Source organism: Dreissena polymorpha, chromosome 10 (assembly GCF_020536995.1).
Source record: "Dreissena polymorpha isolate Duluth1 chromosome 10, UMN_Dpol_1.0, whole genome shotgun sequence".
Classification (NCBI taxonomy): Eukaryota; Metazoa; Mollusca; class Bivalvia; order Myida; family Dreissenidae; genus Dreissena; species Dreissena polymorpha.
Genome location: NC_068364.1, coordinates 61,080,407 through 61,102,577, shown reverse-complemented (window position 1 = coordinate 61,102,577; position 22,171 = coordinate 61,080,407). Strand labels below are relative to the sequence as shown.

General features: G+C 35.6%; 1 protein-coding gene across 3 annotated transcripts in view; it reads right to left on the bottom strand.

Moving 5' to 3' along the window:
* The window catches only part of LOC127847714 (ubiquitin-protein ligase E3B-like), a 51,197-nt gene extending 30,587 nt beyond the window's left edge, over positions 1-20,610 (bottom strand). Inside the window, exons 1-9 of one of the 3 annotated variants that reach the window (XM_052379803.1) lie at positions 20,508-20,610; positions 10,542-10,678; positions 9,085-9,134; positions 7,390-7,460; positions 6,478-6,542; positions 3,524-3,580; positions 3,021-3,125; positions 980-1,076; positions 479-564 (exon numbers count right to left, since the gene is read on the bottom strand). In XM_052379803.1, coding sequence (XP_052235763.1) covers positions 479-564; positions 980-1,076; positions 3,021-3,125; positions 3,524-3,580; positions 6,478-6,542; positions 7,390-7,460; positions 9,085-9,134; positions 10,542-10,655 — 645 coding nt within the window. In that variant the 5' untranslated portion in view covers positions 10,656-10,678; positions 20,508-20,610. Of the gene's footprint in view, positions 1-478; positions 565-979; positions 1,077-3,020; positions 3,126-3,523; positions 3,581-6,477; positions 6,543-7,389; positions 7,461-9,084; positions 9,135-10,541; positions 10,679-20,441 lie in introns of all 3 variants that reach the window. The other 2 variants (XM_052379802.1, XM_052379804.1) reach the window with 2 other exon arrangements.
* Between the last annotated feature and the right edge of the window lie 1,561 nt (positions 20,611-22,171).

Sequence of the window (22,171 nt, the reverse complement as noted above, 5' to 3'; positions counted from 1 at the left end):
ATCGAACACTATGGACGTCACATATTTTGCCTAATCATTGTGAAACTTAGTCAATACATTGACTTTATTGATTTCTTGGACAAGTTGGAAAATGGCTCAGATAGGTGAAACACACTTTTTAGCTCACCTGATTGCTCAGGTGAGGTTTTAGGATTGGTCTTTGTCCCAATAATATGACGTGCATAATGTCCATATTGCCATCTATCCATTTTTCAAGTTTCATGAAAAAATATGAAGAACTTTTAAAGCTATCGCAAGATTCATAAAAGTGTGACAGACTGACAGACAGACACACAGAGCACAAACCGGGAGGGGACAATAAAAGAAAACAACAAAAATTCATGAAAAAATACAATGATCTCAGACATCATTGAACCTTGGCTCAGGGTGGAAATACTGCATAGATTGTTTTCTCCATGCAGTCACATTGACAGTGTTATAAAATAGTTCACAATCACTTTGCATAAAAAATGGCTACCTGTAAAGCTGGGTAGAGTCCTTTGTTGTTAAGGTGGCCCATGATGTTGTTACACAACTTGCCCAGGCCATCAGCCAGGCCCTCACCTGACAGGGATATCATACACTGAATTCATGCATATGACAAAGCATGCAGTATGCTTAGATTGGACAGGTGAACTATTGTATGACTATACTAGGAAAATGATTAACATGCATCTGCAAATTGTTAACATTAAATTTTTACGATCATATATCATATGGTGTCAAAACAACAACAACATATTTTTCCAGTTAATGTGTACAGGTTATGCTGTGTTTAATAAACTCTTTAGAAACAAAAAGGACTTTAAATATCAAAGTTCTTAGTACTTTATATAACTCAGTGGTAAATGCATGTGGTCATTTTTTTAAGTCAAATGTTTACAGAAAATATACCTTTGGATGTATATCTATCTTGCTTCACAAAAAAGGTCAATACTACAAAACGCTGTGACAGAAACCTTACAAACATACCACTGACCTTTGCCTTTCAATATTCGCCAGGTTCCAGTACTGGTAAAGGTGATCAGCATCCGCAGGTAAACCATTATCACTCGAACCTCAGAATGATTCTCTGGCTGCAATCGTTGACAAAAGCATGTTCTTTAATGATAAATGTTTGTTTAATTTATTTCAACAAAATAGTACATTGCTCAATACTAAATATTCTTTATTAACAAAAACAATTTCATGTTGTCTGATACATATTAATTTACAATATCCTGCGATTTTAAATTGACTGCAAAATATATAAGATTCCTAAAATCAAACATTTTGAGAAAATAACTTCATTGGTTTACTATAAACCAAGAAAGATTATTAGTTATTACAAAATACAATTAAAGTTATTTTGTCATGCAAATGAGAACTTCCTAAGACTGGTCCTCGACTATTATTCTGCTTTGATAGTGTAATCTACGTTTTCTGTCAGTCACCTTATAACGCTACCACAAGACATATTTTAAGTTGAATACATGACGTTAACTAAAAGATTAAATGTAGAAATTCAAACAAGAAATATGACCATTCCAAAATATTAGATTTTCAAATTTGTACTAATTAAGTATGGCAAATTTAATTTACTTTGCCAGCAAGGATTGAATATAAGCTACCTTAATACATACACAGAAAATTAAAGTGAAATATATATCACTGCAATAATTTTAGTAACATTGACCTTGACCTAATCGGCCCAATATGCATTTCCATAATATGTCTACATGTGAGTTGGAGATAGAAGTTGTTGCCTCCAAATGGTATCCTGATTTTTTAAAGTATAAAATTACGCTTAATTGCTGGTAGAAGTTATAAGCCTTGATTTGTTACCTTATATGTTTGCGCCCAACATATGTGTGAAGTTTCAATTCAATATCTGTAGTATTTACAGAAATATGAACCTTTTGCACACAAATCCAATCCTACATATCAACTTAAACACACTCCTGAGATGGACTTGGGTATTGGACAGTGAATGTTCATTAAGACGCTGAACGCATATGAAAAGTGTTGTTTCAATATCTGTAGAAGAAATAACATATGGAGTACTTGTTTGCAAAGGGGCCTAATTCTGCTTAATTGCTGGTCAGAACTATGGATCTTGATCTGTGACCTCATAAAATGAACATGAACACATGCGTGAAATTCAAATTAAATGACCCCCAGGCCCAAACAAATGTGTGAAGTATCAATTGAATACATGTAATCGAAAGCGGTGATATGGTGATATTGCATGTTTACCTTTATCAAGTTTTTAAGTACGTACATAAAGGGGCATAGTTGTGCTAAATGCAGGTCAGACTTATGGATAATTGTCAGTAACCTCACACACTGACCCCAAACACATGACAAGTTACAATTGTAGACATGTAATAGAGACAATTATATTGAGATGTTGCATGTTAACTCTTTCACTGCTGGAACCGAATTTTGAAGGCCTTTGCAAACAGTTTGGATCCAGTGTTCTGTGGCATCTCATCAGGATCCAAACTATTTGCTATTCTGAAAAAATTCTTTGAAAAAAATCGAAGAAAATGCTTATTTTAGAAATTCAGCAGACGACATTTTAGCAGACGACAAATTTTCCAGCATGCAGAGGGTTAACCTTACACAAAGCATTACCCAAGAGGCGACTCTGACATTTGGGTGAGTAGTATTGCTCTGAATATTCTGCTAAATGTTGAGCTCAAAAGTTGAGTACTCAATTATTACCACAAATACATAAGCCTCGCTCTGTGAAAAGGGGGCTAAATGCATGTGCGTAAAGTGTTGTCCAAGATGAGCCTGTGCAGTCTGCACAGGCTAATCCTAAACGACACTTTCCACTTTTATGATATTTTTCATTTAAAGAAAGTCTCAAGTCTGCAAAATCAAGTATAGGCGGAAAGTGTCGTCCCTGATTAGCATATGCAGACTGTACAGGCTAATCTGGGACAACACTTTACGCACATGCATTAAACCCCCTTTTCACAGTGCAAGGCTGAAATACACTGTCTTGTTAGTGCAATTATAAAGTTTATTTTTACCCTTAGCTGTTTGAGATACTGGACACATTTCCAGAGAATGTCCTTTGCTTGTTGTATCCATGGCAACACAAAGTCTTTCAGCAGGGACACTGAGACATAACACACCTGAATGGGCAACAAACAGAAATGATATTCAGAAGAATTGCAAGAGATATCTTATATTGCACTTTTCACTATAGAAGTTTAAAACACAATTGTATAATCAATATGTATTATATTTGTTTTCAATGGTACTTACTTAACATCACAGCCATGTTTTCTTAAATGAACTATTCACAAGCAGGCTTATTTTGAAATTACAGAGACTAGGAAGTTGATTTGATTTTGGGTACTTTCTAATGTACAAGGTACAAATAATGTATTGTAATAAAAGTGTCTTACAAAATCAAATCACTTTTCAAAAGGCAGATGATGACCTTACATTTTCAAATAAGTTAAAAGTTATCATAACCAAACGACAAAATTATAATGTAACAATATAAACAAATACTTTTTCCACACACCTTTAAATTATCTGTATCCATGCTATGCAGCAAATATCGACACACCATCTCAAAGCTCTATAATACAGTGTATCAAAAGAATTTTATAAGTCAACGAAGAGATGTGTTTGTCAGAAACACAATGCCCCCTAATGCGCCGCTTTGATTTTTTTTATACCTTTGACTTTGAAGGATGACCTTGACCTTTCACCACTCAAAATGTGCAGCTCCAGGACATACACATGCATGCCAAATATCAAGTTGCTACATTCAATATTGCAAAAGTTATGAAAAAGGTTAAAGTTTTTGGGACACACACACAGACACATACAATGACAGACAGGTCAAAAACAATATACCCCCGATCTTTCGATCCGGGGGCATAAAAACAATTGCCACAACTAGCATATTTTAATTTAGAGTTGAGTTCTTGATTTCAAGCTTCAAACATTGTGTCCGCTGGTCAAAAAAAATCAAACAGTCTAACCTGTGTTTAACAGTCAGTCATGACTTTTCATTCAAATAACCTCAAGCTTAGCAAAACTCATAAAATACAAGTGAAATGTCTAAAACCACATACTAGCACAACGTTGTTAGGTACTAATTTGAAAAGGGATGATTTCTTTAAATTTATTTTGAAGACTTTTTCAGAAATATTCACAGTAAAACAAACATCAACACTCTAGTATTCATTTTCTCACAAAGGGCTACATTCATTATATCAAAGGCAGTTACTGCAGTCAAACTTATAATCCAAAAATAGACACACATAAGAATCTATAACAGCAGAGGAGCGTGAAAAACAAACCAGATGAATGTGAATGTTGACTTTTTGCACCTTCGAATGAATGCCTTGTTGGTAGTAAATAAAAACAAGAGCACCGCATAACAGGTGCCACGCTCACCTGCGGGTGCAGTTTTAAATAGATGAAAGCTTGTCAGATTTTTGTGTTTTTTTTAGAGGTCACAGCTACCTTGACCTTTGACATAGTGACCCAAAAATGCCTGTGGCATATAGAACTCATCAAGGTGAAGCTACATATGAAGTTTCAAAGTTGTAGGTTGAAGCTATTTGATTTTAGAGCCAATGTTCAAAACCTTGACAAAATGTTAAGGTTTAAGCACGAAGCAGACAAAACGACGACGGACATGACATGACAAGCTGGCTATGACAATACCTCGGGGTTTCTCAGAAAACAGCCCAGCTTAAAATGAATTCATCCAATTATAAGTAATGAAAACAGAACTGTTACTTTTTTTTTTAAACGATTTATACCGATATAGCAATGAAGATGTCACTTTTAAAACTAGAGCTTTGTCACAGACATGACGCATATCCCCACATGCTGCATTGACACAGACTATTTTGCATGCTGCCTTCACAAAACAAGAGAAGCTAATTTATGGCTATTTTTAAGAATTATTATGCCATTATCATTTATGGCCATTTTGAACTTTTAACTCTTTAATTCTTTCGCATGAGACGCTGTCCAGTGATTGTGAACAAAATTAATGTACCGAGTCATTTCAAAATCTCACAATGAATGACATAGTTATGGCCCGGACAAGCTCATTTATGGCAATTTTTTACTTTTGAACTCCAAGTGTGACCTTGACCTTGGAGATATTGACGTTATTCTTTTGCATGACACACCGTCCAATGATTGTGAACAAATGTACCGAGTAATTTTAAAATCATTCAATGAATTACATAGTTTTGGCTCGGACAAGATCATTTATGGCCATTTTTTACCTTTGAACTCAATGTGTGACCATGGAGATAGTGACATAATTCTTTCGCTTGACACACTACCTATTGATGGTGAACAAATGTGCCAAATGATTTTAAAATCTCACAGTGAACGACATAGTTATGGCCTGGACAAGCTCATTGATGGCCATTTATGACCTTTGAACTCAAAGTTTGACCTTGACCTTGGAGATATCGGTGTAATTCTTTCGCATGACACACCGTCTAATGATGGTGAACAAATGAGCCAAATGATTTTAAAGTCTCACAATATATGACAAAGTTATGGCCTCGACAAGCATTTGACCTTTGAACTCCAAGTGTGACCTTGACCTTGGAGATATCCACATACTTCTTTCGCTATCACACCGTCCCATGATGGTGAGGTGAACAAATGTACCAAGTCATTTTAAAATCTAACGATAAATGACATAGTTATGGTCAGGACAAACTTTCAGTTTAAAACGCACTAAGTGAACCCGCGGCCTAGTTTTTGACACAGCATGACTCATATTCAAAGTTAACCTAGACATCATCTAGATACACCTTCTGAACAAGTTTGGTGAATATGGGATGAAATTTTTGGGACAGACCGACAGACTGACCAACAAAATGACTCCTATATAGCTCTCATTACCAATGGTTATTGGGGTATAAATACAGGGAACCATTCTCAAACGTTTCATTAAAATCTGAACACGAGTATGAGCAATTCTCTGGTAAAACAGGACTTAATGAATGTGTGTTAAGTCATGTTTCAGATTAGCAATTTACACAGGCTTATCAGGAACCACTCTTTCTGCTTCATCAAATTTTTGTTTTCAGAAAGTCTCTTGTAAGCAAAGATCCAGTTCAGGCTGAAATTGATTAGCCTGCTCGGACTGCATAGACTGGAAGGACACTTGACGCACATGCCTTTAGTCCTGTTTTCCCAGAGCCATTCAAATAAATTAAAAGCTTATGAGAAAACTGGGCTTAATGCATGTGCGTAGTGTCGTCCCAGATTAGCCAGTGCAGTCCGCACAGGCTAATCAGGGACTACACTTTCCTCTTATATGGTATTAAGGAAGTCCCTCCTTACCAAAAATCATGTTTAGGCAGAAAATTGTCGTCCCTGATTAGCCTGTGTCGACTGCACAGGCTAATCTGGGACGACACTTTGTGCACATGCTTAAGCCCCGATTTCTCAGAACAAGGCTCAATTAAGAGCTAATGATTATGAGACCTTGGCATCACTTGTGTCTGAGAATGTAAACAGAAACCTTCTGAGCAGTTGGTACACTTCCAAAGCTGCAAAAGAAGTAAAAATGGTCATGATAATGTTTTGTCATGATTACAACTTATTGCATATCACCTACAAATGTAAATACTGTCTACTGATTGGATAATCAGCCCAAATGACCCTTTTTTTCATACATGTGGACCCACTATGTGATATGTTAATGTTAATCAACTTACTTTTATTCATGACAATTATATTTTTTAATTTTTTAGTCGCAGTGATGTTATTTTTTTAGTGAAAACATTAACAAATGTTGAATTCCATTTCTCAATAGCTAAGTTTTGTTGCTGTTTGGCATGAACATCGTTACATATATAAATTGATATGCAATGGGATGAGAATGAGACCAAAACAGTATTTGTATGGCATTGGCTGGAAGTCAATTGAAGTCCTTAAAGATTTTAATTAAAACTGATACCCTAGTTGGATTGTAATTATAAGCATGGAAAATATATATATGCAATAGGCACTTATGAAAAAAGGCCTAATTCCACATTTCTACATATTCGTATATTTTTGCAAAATCAGCAAAGTATGTACACTTAACAATAGAAAAAGAAAACTACTGTAATTACTCTTAAGTTTTCGGACAATCAAAGTTTTTGGACACCCTCTTTTTTAGCGAAAATAATTATTTTTCGTGACTCTAAATTTTCGGACATAATGGGTTTTCGTCTATTATTAATGTCTCTAAATTTTTAGACACTGTATTTTACAGCGCTTTTCTATAGACTTTAGCCCTGTTTTTCACTTATCTTGTGACACTTCAATCATTTACCTGTAATTTTTGAATATTTTTTGTAGTTAAAAAAAATAAATATGTTAGTGTCCGTAAACTTAGAGTAATTGCTGTACCTGGTTTGAAGTTGGGAATGTAGTCTCCATCCTCAGTAGTAGGCTTCCTTAACAGCTGCTCAATCTCAGTTCTAGAGAACAGAAGTATTGCGTAACATTACACATGTGATGTATTTAATCTGTATGAGAACAGATGAATGTGATTATAAAGAGTTCAACTGAATTTCCATTAAATTGATTATCTAGGGTTTTTTCAAACTCTGGGAACATTCAGCACTATACACTCTGTTTTGTAAATCATACAAAACACCACTCATAATTTACTCATCTTAACAGAATTTAATTTATGTAAAATTCATGTATTTTTCAACTCAAATAAATAAATATTAAACTTTGCAATCAGATGCCCAATTTAAGCAAACAAATACAAATAACACAAACTGTTACAATTTAAAACAAAATCATAAGAAAATTTATTAACCAAAACCTTTAAAATATGCAAGCTATGAGAAACATATAACAAAGTGTGATTTAAAAAGTCATTTTACATGAATGCCAAGTTGAGCTGTCTCCATAGGATAACATATGCCCCCGATAAACGCTTATATAGAAGTTATGAGCATTTTTCGAAACCTAAACGCATTTCTTGAAACCTAAACGGGGACCCTTAGTTCAAGGTCAAGGTCAAAGGGGTCAAAATTTGTGTGCGTATGGAAAGGCCTTGTCCATATACACGTGCATACCAAATATGAATGTTACATCTGAAGCGACATAAAAGTTATGAGCATTTTTCGAAACTGAAACCCAAAGTGTGACGGACATACTAACTGACAGACGGACAGTGCGATCACTATATGCCCTCCTGCGGGGGCATAAAAATACAGTACCCAGCCAATCAAATACTGCTTTTTTTACTTGGCGCAAAAGAGGAATTGTTAGGGACACTGCTGAATATGTTGGCGCTTGTACTGAAATCTTAGTAGAAATGGTGATGACATTCAAATATGTTTAAATGCCTTTTAAAATGAGCAAACAATTGAGAATTTAACATGGCAAACTTTGAGTTCATAGCTTTTTTGTGGACAAATAGATATTTTAACCAGCAGTTTATATTGTTGAATACTGTAGACAACATGTTTGTGTATTTCAAAGTTTATGAGGTCCTTTCTGACACAGAGGCTACATTAATATGAGCCTTGTTCTAAGAAAACTGGGTTTAATGCATGTGCGTAAAGTGTCGTCCCTGATTAGCCTGTGCGGACTGCACAGGCTAAACTGGGACAACACTTTACTCACATGCATTATGCCCAGTTTTCTCAAAACACGCCCCATATGTATGGACCTGGAGTGTTCCCCAGCAATCCTACCTTATTATTTATTACACTCATGAAATTTGGGACAAATTTACCACTTTTTCGTTGCTACTGAAAGAATTGTAAATGTTGGTGTGGTCTTGTGATGTGAAGGGAAGCTGGAGGACCACTTTATGCCTAGTGGACTCTCCTATCCTTCTAAATTGGATCAATTTATTTCCAAAATTAAGGATGCCTAGTATATTTATTTTTATATTAAGAATTTTTCTTACAGAAATTCCTTTAAGCAAATAGCGCAGACCCTGATGAGACGCCGCATCATGCGTCGTCTCATCTGGGTCTACGCTGTTTGCCAAGGCCTTTTTTCTAGACGTTAGGCATAAATGGTTAAATAAAAGGCATAAAGTATTGTTCTCTTTCACCTCTCCAAACTTGTTTGTACCTGATTGCAATACGAGTTGAATTTCTTGACCTGTGTCCCCTGAAAACCTTCTGAAAACCAAACATGTAAGCAAATTCAGATGACTATGTTAGAATAACCAACTGCCAAAATGGCCAATAAATACTAAAATCTGTAATTGTAAAAGAATGTTTCTGATAATAAATTAGAATAAAGCATATTTAAAAAAATTCTGAAGTAACTTTGTAAATGTATGCAATATGGCTTATTAATTAGATTGCGTTACCTCCAACCTACAATTAAATAGAAAGATACTGTTAATCACACCTTTACTATACTCTCTTTCATTCATTTGACGTTTTTTTCTCACAAATACCTATGAAAAAAAAAATGAATGAAAAATACCGATATTATGACAGCTTGAATGATTTCATAATTCACCAATCGTTTAATTGCTTTAGGGCCTATATTGAAAACTATAATTCATTCCAATATCTTAATACTAAGATAATTAATACATTTCAATTGTTTACATGACAAAAAGACAAATACACATTTTGCAATCCCTAGTTTTACTGTAAAGATCATTTCATCTATTATAAGTGCAGACTTCTCACATGTATTATTAGTGCATACTTCTCACCTTTATTATTAGTGCATACTTCTCACCTGCATTATTAGTGCAGACTTCTCACCTGTATTATTAATGCAGACTTCTCACCTGTATTATTATTGCAGACTTCTCACCTGTATTAATAGTGCTGACTTCTCACCTTTATTATTAGTGCAGACTTCTCACCTGTATTATTAGTGCAGACTTCTCACCTGTATTATTAGTGCAGACTTCTCACCTGTATTATTTGTGCACACTTCTCACCTGTATTATTAGTGCAGACTTCTCACCTGTATTATTAGTGCAGACTTCTCACCTGTATTATTAGTGCAGACTTCTCACCTGTATTATTAGTGCAGACTTCTCATCTGTATTATTAGTGCAGACTTCTCACCTGTATTATTAGTGCAGACTTCTCACCTGTATTATTAGTGCAGACTTTTCAGCTATATTATAAGTGCAGACATCTCATCTGTATTATTAGTGCAGACTTCTCAGCTATATTAAGTGCAGACATCTCACCTGTATTATTAATGCAGACTTCTCACCTGCATTATTAGTGCAGACTTTTCAGCTATATTATAAGTGCAGACATCTCACCTGTATTATTAGAGCAGACTTCTCAGCTATATTATAAGTGCAGACATCTCACCTGTATTATTAGTGCAGACTTCTCACCTGTATTATTAGTGCATACTTTTCACATGTATTATTAGTGCAGACTTCTCACCTGCATTATTAGTGCAGACTTCTCACCTGTATTATTAGTGCATACTTCTCACATGTATTATTAGTGCAAACTTCTCACCTGTATTATAAGTGCAGACTTCTCACCTGTATTATTAGTGCAGACTTCTCACCTGCATTATCAGTGCAGACTTCTCACCTGTATTATTAGTGCAGACTTCTCCCTAAGTTTTTCCAGTGCCCGCTCCTCTCTCTGGGCCTTTGTTTGCTCAAGGAAGTCGGTCCTCTTGTGGCCATCAACATTCTTAAACATGTCCACCTTTATTTACCACAGCTCTGTAAGACAGGAAATTTTGAATTTGTCAAGAGGCAATTCATTGTGTGGGATGTTTGGTGAAAAATCACAACATTTTATATGAGGTTAAATTTCATACATCTCATATGTCCAGATTTCTGTAAGAACTTATAGATGTTTTTGTTTGTCATTATGTCCGAAAGTGAGTCAATATGTCATTTGGAAAAAACACTGTGTTTCGTCTATTATAAGTTTCAAATTAAAGCTTGTTATTTTAGCTTTATTTTGTTAACATTTACTATTTCTCATTGCTATATTGCAGCCTACAATCAAGAATACAATAGTGAGGCTGTTTACACTCTCTTTTTTGTTTGTTTATGTGTATCTCTTACTCTCACATTATCGCTCCTCCTCAGAGTATTGTGCCTTCAACGAAAAACCTTCAAGAAGTTCTGGAAAGTTCATGTTTTTTTTTCAATTTTAAGAAGTTGTTATTTATTTGATGGTTATCCATGACTATTACAAGCACTAATTTTTTTGTCCAATTGGGAAAAGTAACGGTGCGAGCCCATTTGGGAAAATTGTGCGTGAACAACCCTGAAATTAAAAAAATTTGTGTTGTATATTATGATATTGGTGTATTTGATTTTTTACTCCCAAATACTTGACAGCAATAGGGAAATTCGTAGTTTCTTCCAAATTGAGAAATTGTGTTTTCCGATACTTTATAAAGAGGGAAAAAAAATACTGATTACAACAAATATTCTTATGATTCCTGTGTTTGTTTGAAAGTAGGTCATGTTTATTCCAGGACGATGCTACATGTATGATTTTTAATTACTTTACACACAATTATGATGGTAAATTTATGGATTAATAGTAGCTTTATGAAATGTTTTATATGCCGCTTAAAAATAAAATAAAATGTAAAAATGTTTTAAAAACAACATGAGAAAGAGTTTCATTTTTTCCATTAAGTTACTTTTTTTTAGACCAAGCACATGCAGCATAGTAACAAATTTTAGCAGCCAATCAGAAGGGTCGATACTATGAGACAATTGAATATGAAACAGATAACTACAGGGAGCTAAGTTTAGCCATAAAATGTCAAAACATTGTCGATTTAAATGTAGTTTTCGTTGTTATGTCCCAGAGTACACATTTACCTATAGATTGACATATAACAATTTGTGTTTTTGTATTTGTTCAATTAAAAAAATGTTCGTATTCATTAAGAGAGCTGATACTACAGACAGATATGCTACCCGGTATATAATATGGAAAATTGTTATGCTTTTGCAGCTGGGGGGAGGTAATTGCAATAATTCAACTCTCAGCTTTATAACCTAAAGGGTTGCTGATAGTTGCAATTTGATCACCACTGAAAATGCTAAGGAACACTAATACTGCAAAAACTTATCAATGGTTACCTGTCTAAAGCATAAACTCATAAAATGGTACCCTAAAAGCAAGAAATAATTGCTTTTTATTTACGTTGTTATTCTTTCATACGCTCTATCCTCCATATTGGGAAACTGTTTTAATAGTGCCGACTAAAAGTGTTGCTATTGGTTAGATCTCAGGACACATCTTGATATTTGGTGTCGATAATGATGTCAAACGGATGTCAAATATTTACATTGGTCCAAATTTCAAAATGAAAATGCAAGCAGGAATAGTGTGTTGATACATTCGTGTGTTTTTTAGGTTGCATGCAAAGGATAATGTCTGAAAGCTGCCATTCAGGTAAACTTATTTAATGTGTTTTTGTAGTCTCTTCACCTCTAGCCTTTATTGGTAAACAAAAACAACGTCTGTTTAGTGATGCGCACAAAATCTGTGCGCAGAACTGTGATTGAGTTTAAGAAGGGATGCATATGTACTAACTCCCAGAGCGGCAGAGCAAACATTATCAAAGGCTCTGGGAGTACGTTTATATGAACTAGGGTGGAGGGGGTACCCTAGTTGCAATAATCCAACTCCCAGCTATTGACCTTTCAGGTCGTTGAGAGTTGCAACGTGGCATATTTCATGTAAAGTCTGCTGCCCAAAATCCAAGCAGTACTTAAATCAGTAATATATGCAACATAAACTATTTTCTGGCATGAATAAAAACAAACAGATCATTTATATCACTAATGCGCAAATAAAAACAACTTACGTGCTGTGGTGTGCTTGCATGATAATATTATTAATCCAAAGTTTCAAACACATCAACTGTTCATACAAATGTGTAAGTTTTTGCAATGGAAATAGCCTAGTATTCTGAAATAGAAAATACGCTATGGATTATCTCCTGAATCCTTAGCAAGATAGATCCTGTGTCTTATTAACCAATTGAAATACACCGTGTGTTTTTTTCAGACCCTCCATAAGATAGATCAAATAGTCAGTTCAAAATTTTGGCTTACATTTGATTTTTTTATCAACTTTTTGTTTTGAGCAATTATCCACAAACAACATGCAACTGATATTGATTGTAACAGGTATTGTGTTTGTTATGCTGTTTAAGGTTGATTGAATGCGATTTTATTGACAAACTTGAGACTTATTTTTTTACATTGGATTTTGTCAAACACCTATCAATATACATGCATATTGATAGGTCTTTGGATTTGGTCTAATCAGGATGAACTCTGAGCAGTGTGTTTGTAGCCATAAAAGCTCAGAGCATTCAAGAAGAACTAGGGTGTCTCCGGGTGTCTCCATGTGTGTTTATGTAGGTAACAGCTACTTTTGCCGAATTAACATATGCCAGTCAAAGAAAATATTTCACATGTAAAGGTTTTCAATATATTTCAAACACTGAATGAGTGAACTGAATGTTGAAAACTTCAGATTGTTTTTTTTATTTCATGGAATGCAACTGGAACTAGAAATGGCGCGGCAGAGGCCGACGCGTATCCCCACGCCGAATGTTTGACCTAGGTGTGCCCCAGGGTTGGTAATGGGGCCATGCATAGCTGAGATTGACCGTATTGTCATAAGAGAAGTTCATCATCAATTAGAAGTGAATTGGTGTAGAAATGAAGAAGTTATAGTAAAAGGCAATTTTGGGCGGGTGTGGTCTATGTTGGCGGGGCCCCAGGGTTGGTAATGGGGCCATGCATAGTTGAGATTGACCGTATTGTCATAAGAGAGGTTCAGTATCAATTTGAAGTGAATCGGTGTAGAAATGAAGAAGTTATAGTAAAAGGCAATTTTGGGTGGGTGTGACATATGTGGGCAGGGCGCCCCAGGGTTGGTAATTGTGCCATGCATAGTTGAGATTGACCGTATTGTCATAAGAGAAGTTCAGTATCAATTTGAAGTGAATCGGTGTAGAAATGAAGAAATTATAGTAAAAGGCAATTTTGGGCGGGTGTGGTCTATGTGGGCGGGGCCCCAGGGTTGGTAATGGGGCCATGCATAGTTGAGATTGACCGTATTGTCATAAGAGAGGTTCAGTATCAATTTGAAGTGAATCGGTGTAGAAATGAAGAAATTATAGTAAAAGGCAATTTTGGGTGGGTGTGGTCTATGTGGGCGGGGCGCCCCAGGGTTGGTAATGGGGCCATGCATAGTTGAGATTGACTGTATTGTCATAAGAGAAGTTCAATATCAATTTGAAGTGAATCAGTGTAGCAATGAAGAAATTATAGTAAAGGCAATTTTGGGTGGGTGTGGTCTGTGTGGGCGGGGCTCCAGGGTTGGTTATGGGGCCATGCATAGTTGAGATTGACCCTAATGTCATAACAAAAGTTCAGTATCAATTTGAAGTGAATCCGTGTAGAAATGAAAAAATTATAGTAAATGGAAATTTTTGGTGGGTGTGGCCTATGTGGGCGGGGCGCCCCAGGGTTGGGAATGGGGCCATGCATGGTTGAGATTGACCGTATTGTCATAAGAGAGGTCCAGTATCAATTTGAAGTGAATCGGTGTAGAAATAAAGAAGTAAATGTAAAATAACCTAAAAAAATGAGTGATAATTTCTGACGCGGCCCCACCCCAACCGCTATAACTTTTGACCCAGGGGTCAGATCAAAATTCCAAATAGTGCAGGGTCGCACATATGCTCATAGCTACCATGTGTGTAAGTTTCAAGGTTCTAGTGCTTTTAGTGTAGGAGGAGATAGTGGCCAGGACGGACGGACAGACAGACAGACGGACGGACGGACGGCGGAGATAACCACAATATCCCCACCTTTTTTTCAAAAAGCGTGGGGATAATTATGTCTTACTTGTGTAAAACATTGACTAACCTTCACATAAATATTTGTGGTATTTCTGAACATTGGTTACTTAATAACAGTGTACATTTTCTTGACTCTGCTTTTAAAAATTATAGATATATTGTCAAGTGTGATAATGACCTATTATTGCCTAGCAAACGGAAAATTGGTAAAGGGGGAGTAGCCCTACTTTGGCGACATGAACTCAATGACAGAGTTTCGCCCCTTGAAATTGATGATAGGATTATTGGTTTACAATTACAAATATCACCAAGCAATTATGTATTTATTTTTCAAGTGTATCTGCCATGTACCAATCATTCTTATGTGTTATACAGGGATAACGTGCAGAAATTGTATGAACTTTGGTGTGCCTATTGTGAGTTAAGGATGGTAATTCTTATGGGTGATTTTAATTGTTCTGTACTTGATGACAAACCTTGAAGTTTGCTTCTTAGGCAGTTCTTTTCAGACTCGCAGAATATACCTGTAAACTGTTTGCCAGCTTGTAATGGTATGTAGTCTACATTTGTATTATATGATGTTGTATATGAATCAGTGATTGACTATATTTGTTTATCTAGTGACTGTATTGATCTCGTTTCGCATTGTGAAATTTTAGATGATGATTGTCTCAATGTATCTAGACATAGACCTGTCACAGTAAGCATAAACTTTCCTGTGTCAAACCGTAAATTTAACATCAGTGAAGAATCTTTTAAACGTATAAGCTGGAAAAGAGCCACGGATGCACAAATTAGTGACTATGTTGGAAATGTTACAAACTCTTTGAATCAATGTACATATGTGTGCGATAGTAAAGACAGTATTGACTCAACATATACTATGTTATGTGATGTGCTGACAGGAGCGGCAGGAACTTGTATCGGTCATAGACCATTTCAGTCCCATTTAAAGCCGTACTGGCTTAGTGGTTTACGTGAATACCATAAACAGATGCGTTATTAAAGGTCCCAGTGGTGTCGTGCTGGACGTCCGAGGAACAAAACTAACACAGAGTATATGTCCTATAAGACGGCAAAGAGGGACTTCCGGCGAGCCCATAGAAAGGCAGCAAATGGGCATATGATGCAGCTGAACCGGGATATTGACGAATCTGCAGAAATGAATACAAAAGATTTCTGGAAACAGGTCAACACACATCGTATGGCCTATAACTGTAATAAGTTCACATCTGGTATCAAGTTTGGTGAAATGGTACATCGTGACCAGAAAGCGATTACGAAACAATGGGAGGTTTATTTTGAAAGACTATATTCGCCATCTAACTCTGAACATTTTGATGACAAATGGCGTGATCATGTGTCACAAAACGTTGGGCAAATGCGTGAGACATTGATACCTGACAGCAACGCCACAGTAATGCCCGAAGACATTCAGAGGTGTATACGTTCTTGTCTAAACGGAAAGGCTCCTGGATATGATGGTATAACATACAAGCATCTCAAGCCAGTAGCGAGTGCTATTTCGCCATTATTAGCTAATTTCTTCACTGCAATTCTTCGTACAGTGTACATTCCTGACATTCTCAAGCGTGGTGTTATAATAACGCTACATAAAGGAGGATCAAAACAAAAGGACAATCCGGATAATACAGAGCTATAACCCTTACTTCTATTGTGTTAAAGCTCTTTGAATCTGTGCTTTTACAACAATGTAGTACAATTATGATGGCCGAGATTAACATTCAACAGGGTGGTTTCCAGGAGGGCCTTGGCTATCTCATGACGTCATTCATGTTACGTGAAAGTGTCTATTTTGCACGTGAACATGGATCAAAGCTATACGTGTGCTACCTGGATGGGAGACAAGCGTTCGATAAAGTGTGGCATGACGGCCTCTTTAACAAGCTCCAAACAATAATAGACGACACTTCACTGCTCGCATTCATGGAATTATACGCGAACATGACTAGTTGTGTCAAAAATCATGGCCATACATCGAAATGGTTCCCTGTTTGTCAGGGAACTCGCCAGGCAGGAAAAGTTCACCGAACTGCTATCTAGTATATATAAATGGACTAATCAATGCTCTTGAACATTCTGGTCTAGGTTTTTGTATGTACAGAATGAATATGAACAGTCCTACAGTAGCAGATGACATGATTCTAATTGTATTTTCAAAGCACGCACTTGATGGCATGATGAAAATATGCTATGACTATTCGTGGAAATGGCGCTTTGAATATAATCCATCAAAATGTGCAGTTATAGTATTCAACGAACAGCGATGCAGCTGACCTGAACGTAATTGGACACTCGGGCGTGAAACTATACAGGAAGCAGAAACGTACACACATCTTGGACTGAAATGTGACCGTAACATGTCGAGCGGTGCACTGATGTGTGAAGCTTCGTCGAAGATGAGAGGTACCCTCAATTCTATCCTTCATTGTGGATTTAATCCTGCTGAACTTAATCCTATAACACTTCGTAAAATATATGTTAATCTGGTCTTGCCCAAAGCTTTATATGGCTCGCCGCTATGGTGCAACTATTCTAATGGTGACATAAATCAACTTGAAATATCTCGTAGAAGATGTGTTAAACAAATTCTTAGCGTCGGTAGGAACACAAACACCGATGTTGCATTGTCATGCTTAAACATTGAATCCGCGGAAGAACTGATAGACTTTTAGAAGCTTGAGTTTTTCGGGCAACTGTGCCGGCTTCCAGTTAGATTCTTGGCCCAGAAAGTGTTCATACATAGACTAACACGATATTGCTTAGGGTGCATTAATATGCAAGGGCTGATTCTTGACATCTACAGACTTTTACATAAGTACAGTTTGATGCCTACCCTAGAAACATATCTGGAAAGTGGTGTATTCCTTGGAAAGATGGCATTGAAACGGACAATCAAAAACAGTGTTAGAATTACAAACAGACAAAGACGCTCAGACATTGCAAATAAAATTACATGTCTTGAGGATTTAAAGCTATTTGAAGCTGATAGACCACTTACCGCCATTGTCACTCTCTGTGAACCACAAGTCAATGAAGATCCTAAGTATGCCGATGTCGAGGCAATTTGCAAGTAAATGTGCAATCTGTTACAAGTTCACAGACAGTATTTTGAACCATACTCTCTGGTTTTGTGAAAAAACAGAATCCAAAAGGAATAAGCCTATTGTTGAACTGTACAGAGTGATCGGGCACTGCAAATTTATGCATTGTTGAACTGTACAGAGTGATCGGGCACTGCAAATTTATGCAATTTATGGCTCTTCCCGTATTGACAATGAGTAGACATCTAGTGTGTCTTGCATTTACAGTAACTGAAGATGGCCTTTTTAGCAATTTCGTTTTACTAAAACTCATATGTGATTTGTTTTAACTTGTTTATATTATATTCGCTCAAATTGACTATAATATTTCTTTGTAATAACTTACAGGATGATATGATATTGTCAGTAAATTATTGATAACCTAACTTTAGCTTGAATTTTCGTTTAAGGTAAAGTAAATTAAGTTATCGATAATAGCTAAATAGTGTGGTAATTGAATACTTTACACATGTAAGTTTACAAATATTACACCAACTTTGGCTTTCGACTTTGGTATGTGATATTGTAAATACATGTATAACAACAGCTGAAATGATATCATTAAGAATTGTGTGTGTGTGTTTGTATTTATTCATGATTATATATTTTGTAAATTATGCCACTCTTCCTATGTTGGACATGCTTTGTGATTATTGTATAGTTATGTTCAGCGCCGTAGCCACGCTGAGGCACACCAAGGCAGTTGCCTCGGCTAAAATTTGCAGAGCAATTTTGAGATTACATGGGAAAAAAAGGAAAATTTATGTCAAAGAATAAACTCTATATAAGAAATTGAGGCAATTTAATGAATTTAAGGCACTATGATCACAAACAAATATTATCATTGAACAATTGGCTCATTTTGAGGCAGATAATTATTTCATTTTAATAACTTCTATTGATGCCAAATTTCTCAGCAAAATGAAATTAAATGATTAGGAAAATCCGTATATTAAACAAAGCGTCGCACTGTACACTTCGATGTTACAATCATTGTGGACATCGGAACGTACCGAGCGAGGATCGGGTGTTTTACGACCAGGTCTGGATCTATTTTGGACATAGACACACTTCGGTCGGTTGGCGTTTTCGAGTTTAATCCGGGACCGTTTCAGGTGATAAGAATCTTTGTTTACATTGGAATTTTCAAATTACGATATCCCGCGTATTAAACTTTTTTGATATAAAGAAGTTCAAGTCTTTTCTTTTTAATAGTCAATGAAGTTGACGATAAAACTGTAAACTGACAGAAAATGATGACGCAGTGCTAAAACAAAATGTTACACAAGAAAATTGAAAAAATGGCCAAAAACTTTACTGATTTCAGTTAAATATTTGTTCTCCTCATAAAAAGCAATATGCCCCTGTGACGCGATCGGTAAGGCGTCAGACTTTGGATCCATTGCTCACTATTATATTGTCACTGCGTTGGTTCGAATCCCAGTAGGTCCGTGTTTAAGTAAATTCTATCAATGATCCTTTTTACATGTGTTTATGATTGAAAACGCTTTTGATTTAATGCATTTAAATATTTCATTAAATAGCCCTATTGTGCTTTCAAGCTCTAAATGGAAAAACAAAACGTACACAAATTTTTTCACGGTGAACTTGTCTGAACTACAACAGCAAGTTTGCGGAAGCTGATATGATGTTATCTTAAGAATTAATATTTTTTATTGGTTCTTGTACATGTGAGCGGAGTTTTAGCGCATTGCTAAGGCTTAAAACGTGGACACGTTCTACTATGAAAGAGGAACGGCTTAATGACATCGCTTTAATGTTGGTGCATAAACACATTCCAGTTGATTTAAAACAAATTCTAAAAATGTGGGATTCGACTGGATTCAGGAGAGTTGAATTAGCGTTCAATAAGATTGATATTTAAAAGTTTTAGAATAATAAAACATGTTCATGAAACATTATTCGCTAAAATGTTTGATAGATCTGTTTCTTCATATTATAAGGTAGATCTATTTTATTTTAGTATTTCAATAATAAATATGTAGAGCACATTTTGTTATCCATATACATACTATGGGTTGTATGAGAGAGCTGTGTCTCAACTTTTGTTTCTATCTGTCACTGACTTCAAATGAAGTATATGACTATTTTTCTGTAGTTAAGTTTGTTACATCATTGTCACTTCAAACACCGTTTATGGTACCAGAATATAAAATTGACAATGAACTTGAAGCAGATTTTTTTTTTTAACTTTATTGATACCAAACAGTCATATATAGCGTCCACGATTCCGATAATTTAGGTATAAAATGTTGTTTAAATTGCCTTTGAAACGCACCAGAGATGTTCTAGGGATAAAAAAAATTCCGGGGAGGCATGCCCCCGGACCCGACTAGAAGGACCTTAGATACTGCCTCGGCTTAAAGTTGGGTCTGGCTACGGCACTGATGTTGTTCGAATATTCGACATCGGTCATGATCGGAGGAAATAAAGAATAATATTTTTTTTATTTCAAATCTCAACTTCGGTAGATCACAAATAGAACAAACACAGAATCAGACTTACTAACCACATTAACCACACCACATTTGACGTTTAAAAAAACTATTGCACCTATAAAAGGACATATACCTCTGAGAGGAAAGAAGTTACGCATTGATAAAAGCTAAACTATATCAGAAATCGGTAATAAGTTGATTGTTGTTGTTTCAGCGGTGCGTGTATACCAGCTACCTTGATAGTTAAGTTTGCCAGGTTACACACATAGGGTTACACACATTCGTTTTTCACGAGGCCCGTCTGTCCACAGTTGCAGGTCGGTTGGAGAAATATAGGTTTTTACTTCAGATATTAGAGTTTTTTCGGATTATTAAATAGTACCAATATACAGAAAAAACTCGTTGTTGTCCCCATATCATTACAAATAATTCCGTTAAATGGAGATTTAGATCGACATAAGAGCTATATTAAATATAAATAAACACGACTATGTATACATGATTATGTATGGGAAGTGTGTTACGTTAGAGTTAAATATTTGTAAAACAAATCCATTCTTATAATATCTTTACCGTTTAAAAGTCCAAGACACTGTAAGAAATAATTTATCGCTGTGTATCGGCCAATAATCAATAATAGATGTAGATTTCCGACGCGAAGGAATCGGAACCACATTTTCATTTTCATACACAATTTAAAGGGAACTTTTCACAGATTTTGGCTTGCATTGCAGTTTGTCATTAAATGCTTTATATTGATAAATGTGAAACATAAGATCTAAAAAGCTGCAATAGACAACAAGAATACAATTAAAGAAAGAAAAATAAGGCACCCTCAAGTGTGCTCGAACCACTGACCTCTGGAGTAAAATTCTAACGATTAGATCACTCGGGAATTCGTGCTCGAAGAGAAAATGATGTATTTTATACTTTCTATAAGCAATATAGTGTCACAAAAAGATAACAACAACAGAACTCTCCAAATTATTCAATCGTTTCGCGTTGCAACGCTTTATAATTTTCAGGTTTTTAAATCGTCAAAGATGAATATAATGGATATTTTAGAGCATGATAAATGATAAGGATTACTGTTTTCTCACAAATATCATTACTACAAAGAAAATTTGCGAATCTGAAACATTTTTTCAATTTTATCAATTCATCAAAACGTGAAAAGGTCCCTTAAATATATAATGTATCCATAAGGTTAGAACAACTTTGAGTTGTTTGCTGGCTAAAGAGTAACGACAGTATTTCAATGCATATACAATTTGCCAAATATTCTTGAAAATTATACCTTTATTTTACTATGGCGCATTTATAAAAAGCAAAAATTATGGTTTTGCTGTTTCTTTTGTTCACAAGAGAACATACATTTCCCAATTGTATTTGATGATGAATTCATCGGATATGTTTTTATAGTTCGCATGAATCCTTGTTTATTGTTCATGGTTTGTGTAAAATCGTGCCTGTTCCATTAACCAGGCATAATTTGTTCTAGTTAAAATTCGAAGTACAATACGAACGTAGAATTAATAGTCCCTTTTTTACACTCTGACCTGCACTTATATAAATGCAAGTTTGTTTAAGGGACCTTATCACAGAATTTGACACGTATATAAGTTTGTCATTAAATGCTTTATATTGATAAATGTAAACAGTGGACCCAAAAAGCTCCTGTAAAAACAAAAGTAAAATTACAGAAAGAAAAAAAGTAACCCTCAACTGGGCTCGAACCACTGAGCCATGGAATAAAAGTCTAATCGTAAGTCCACACGGCCAGCCCTGCTCTTACCA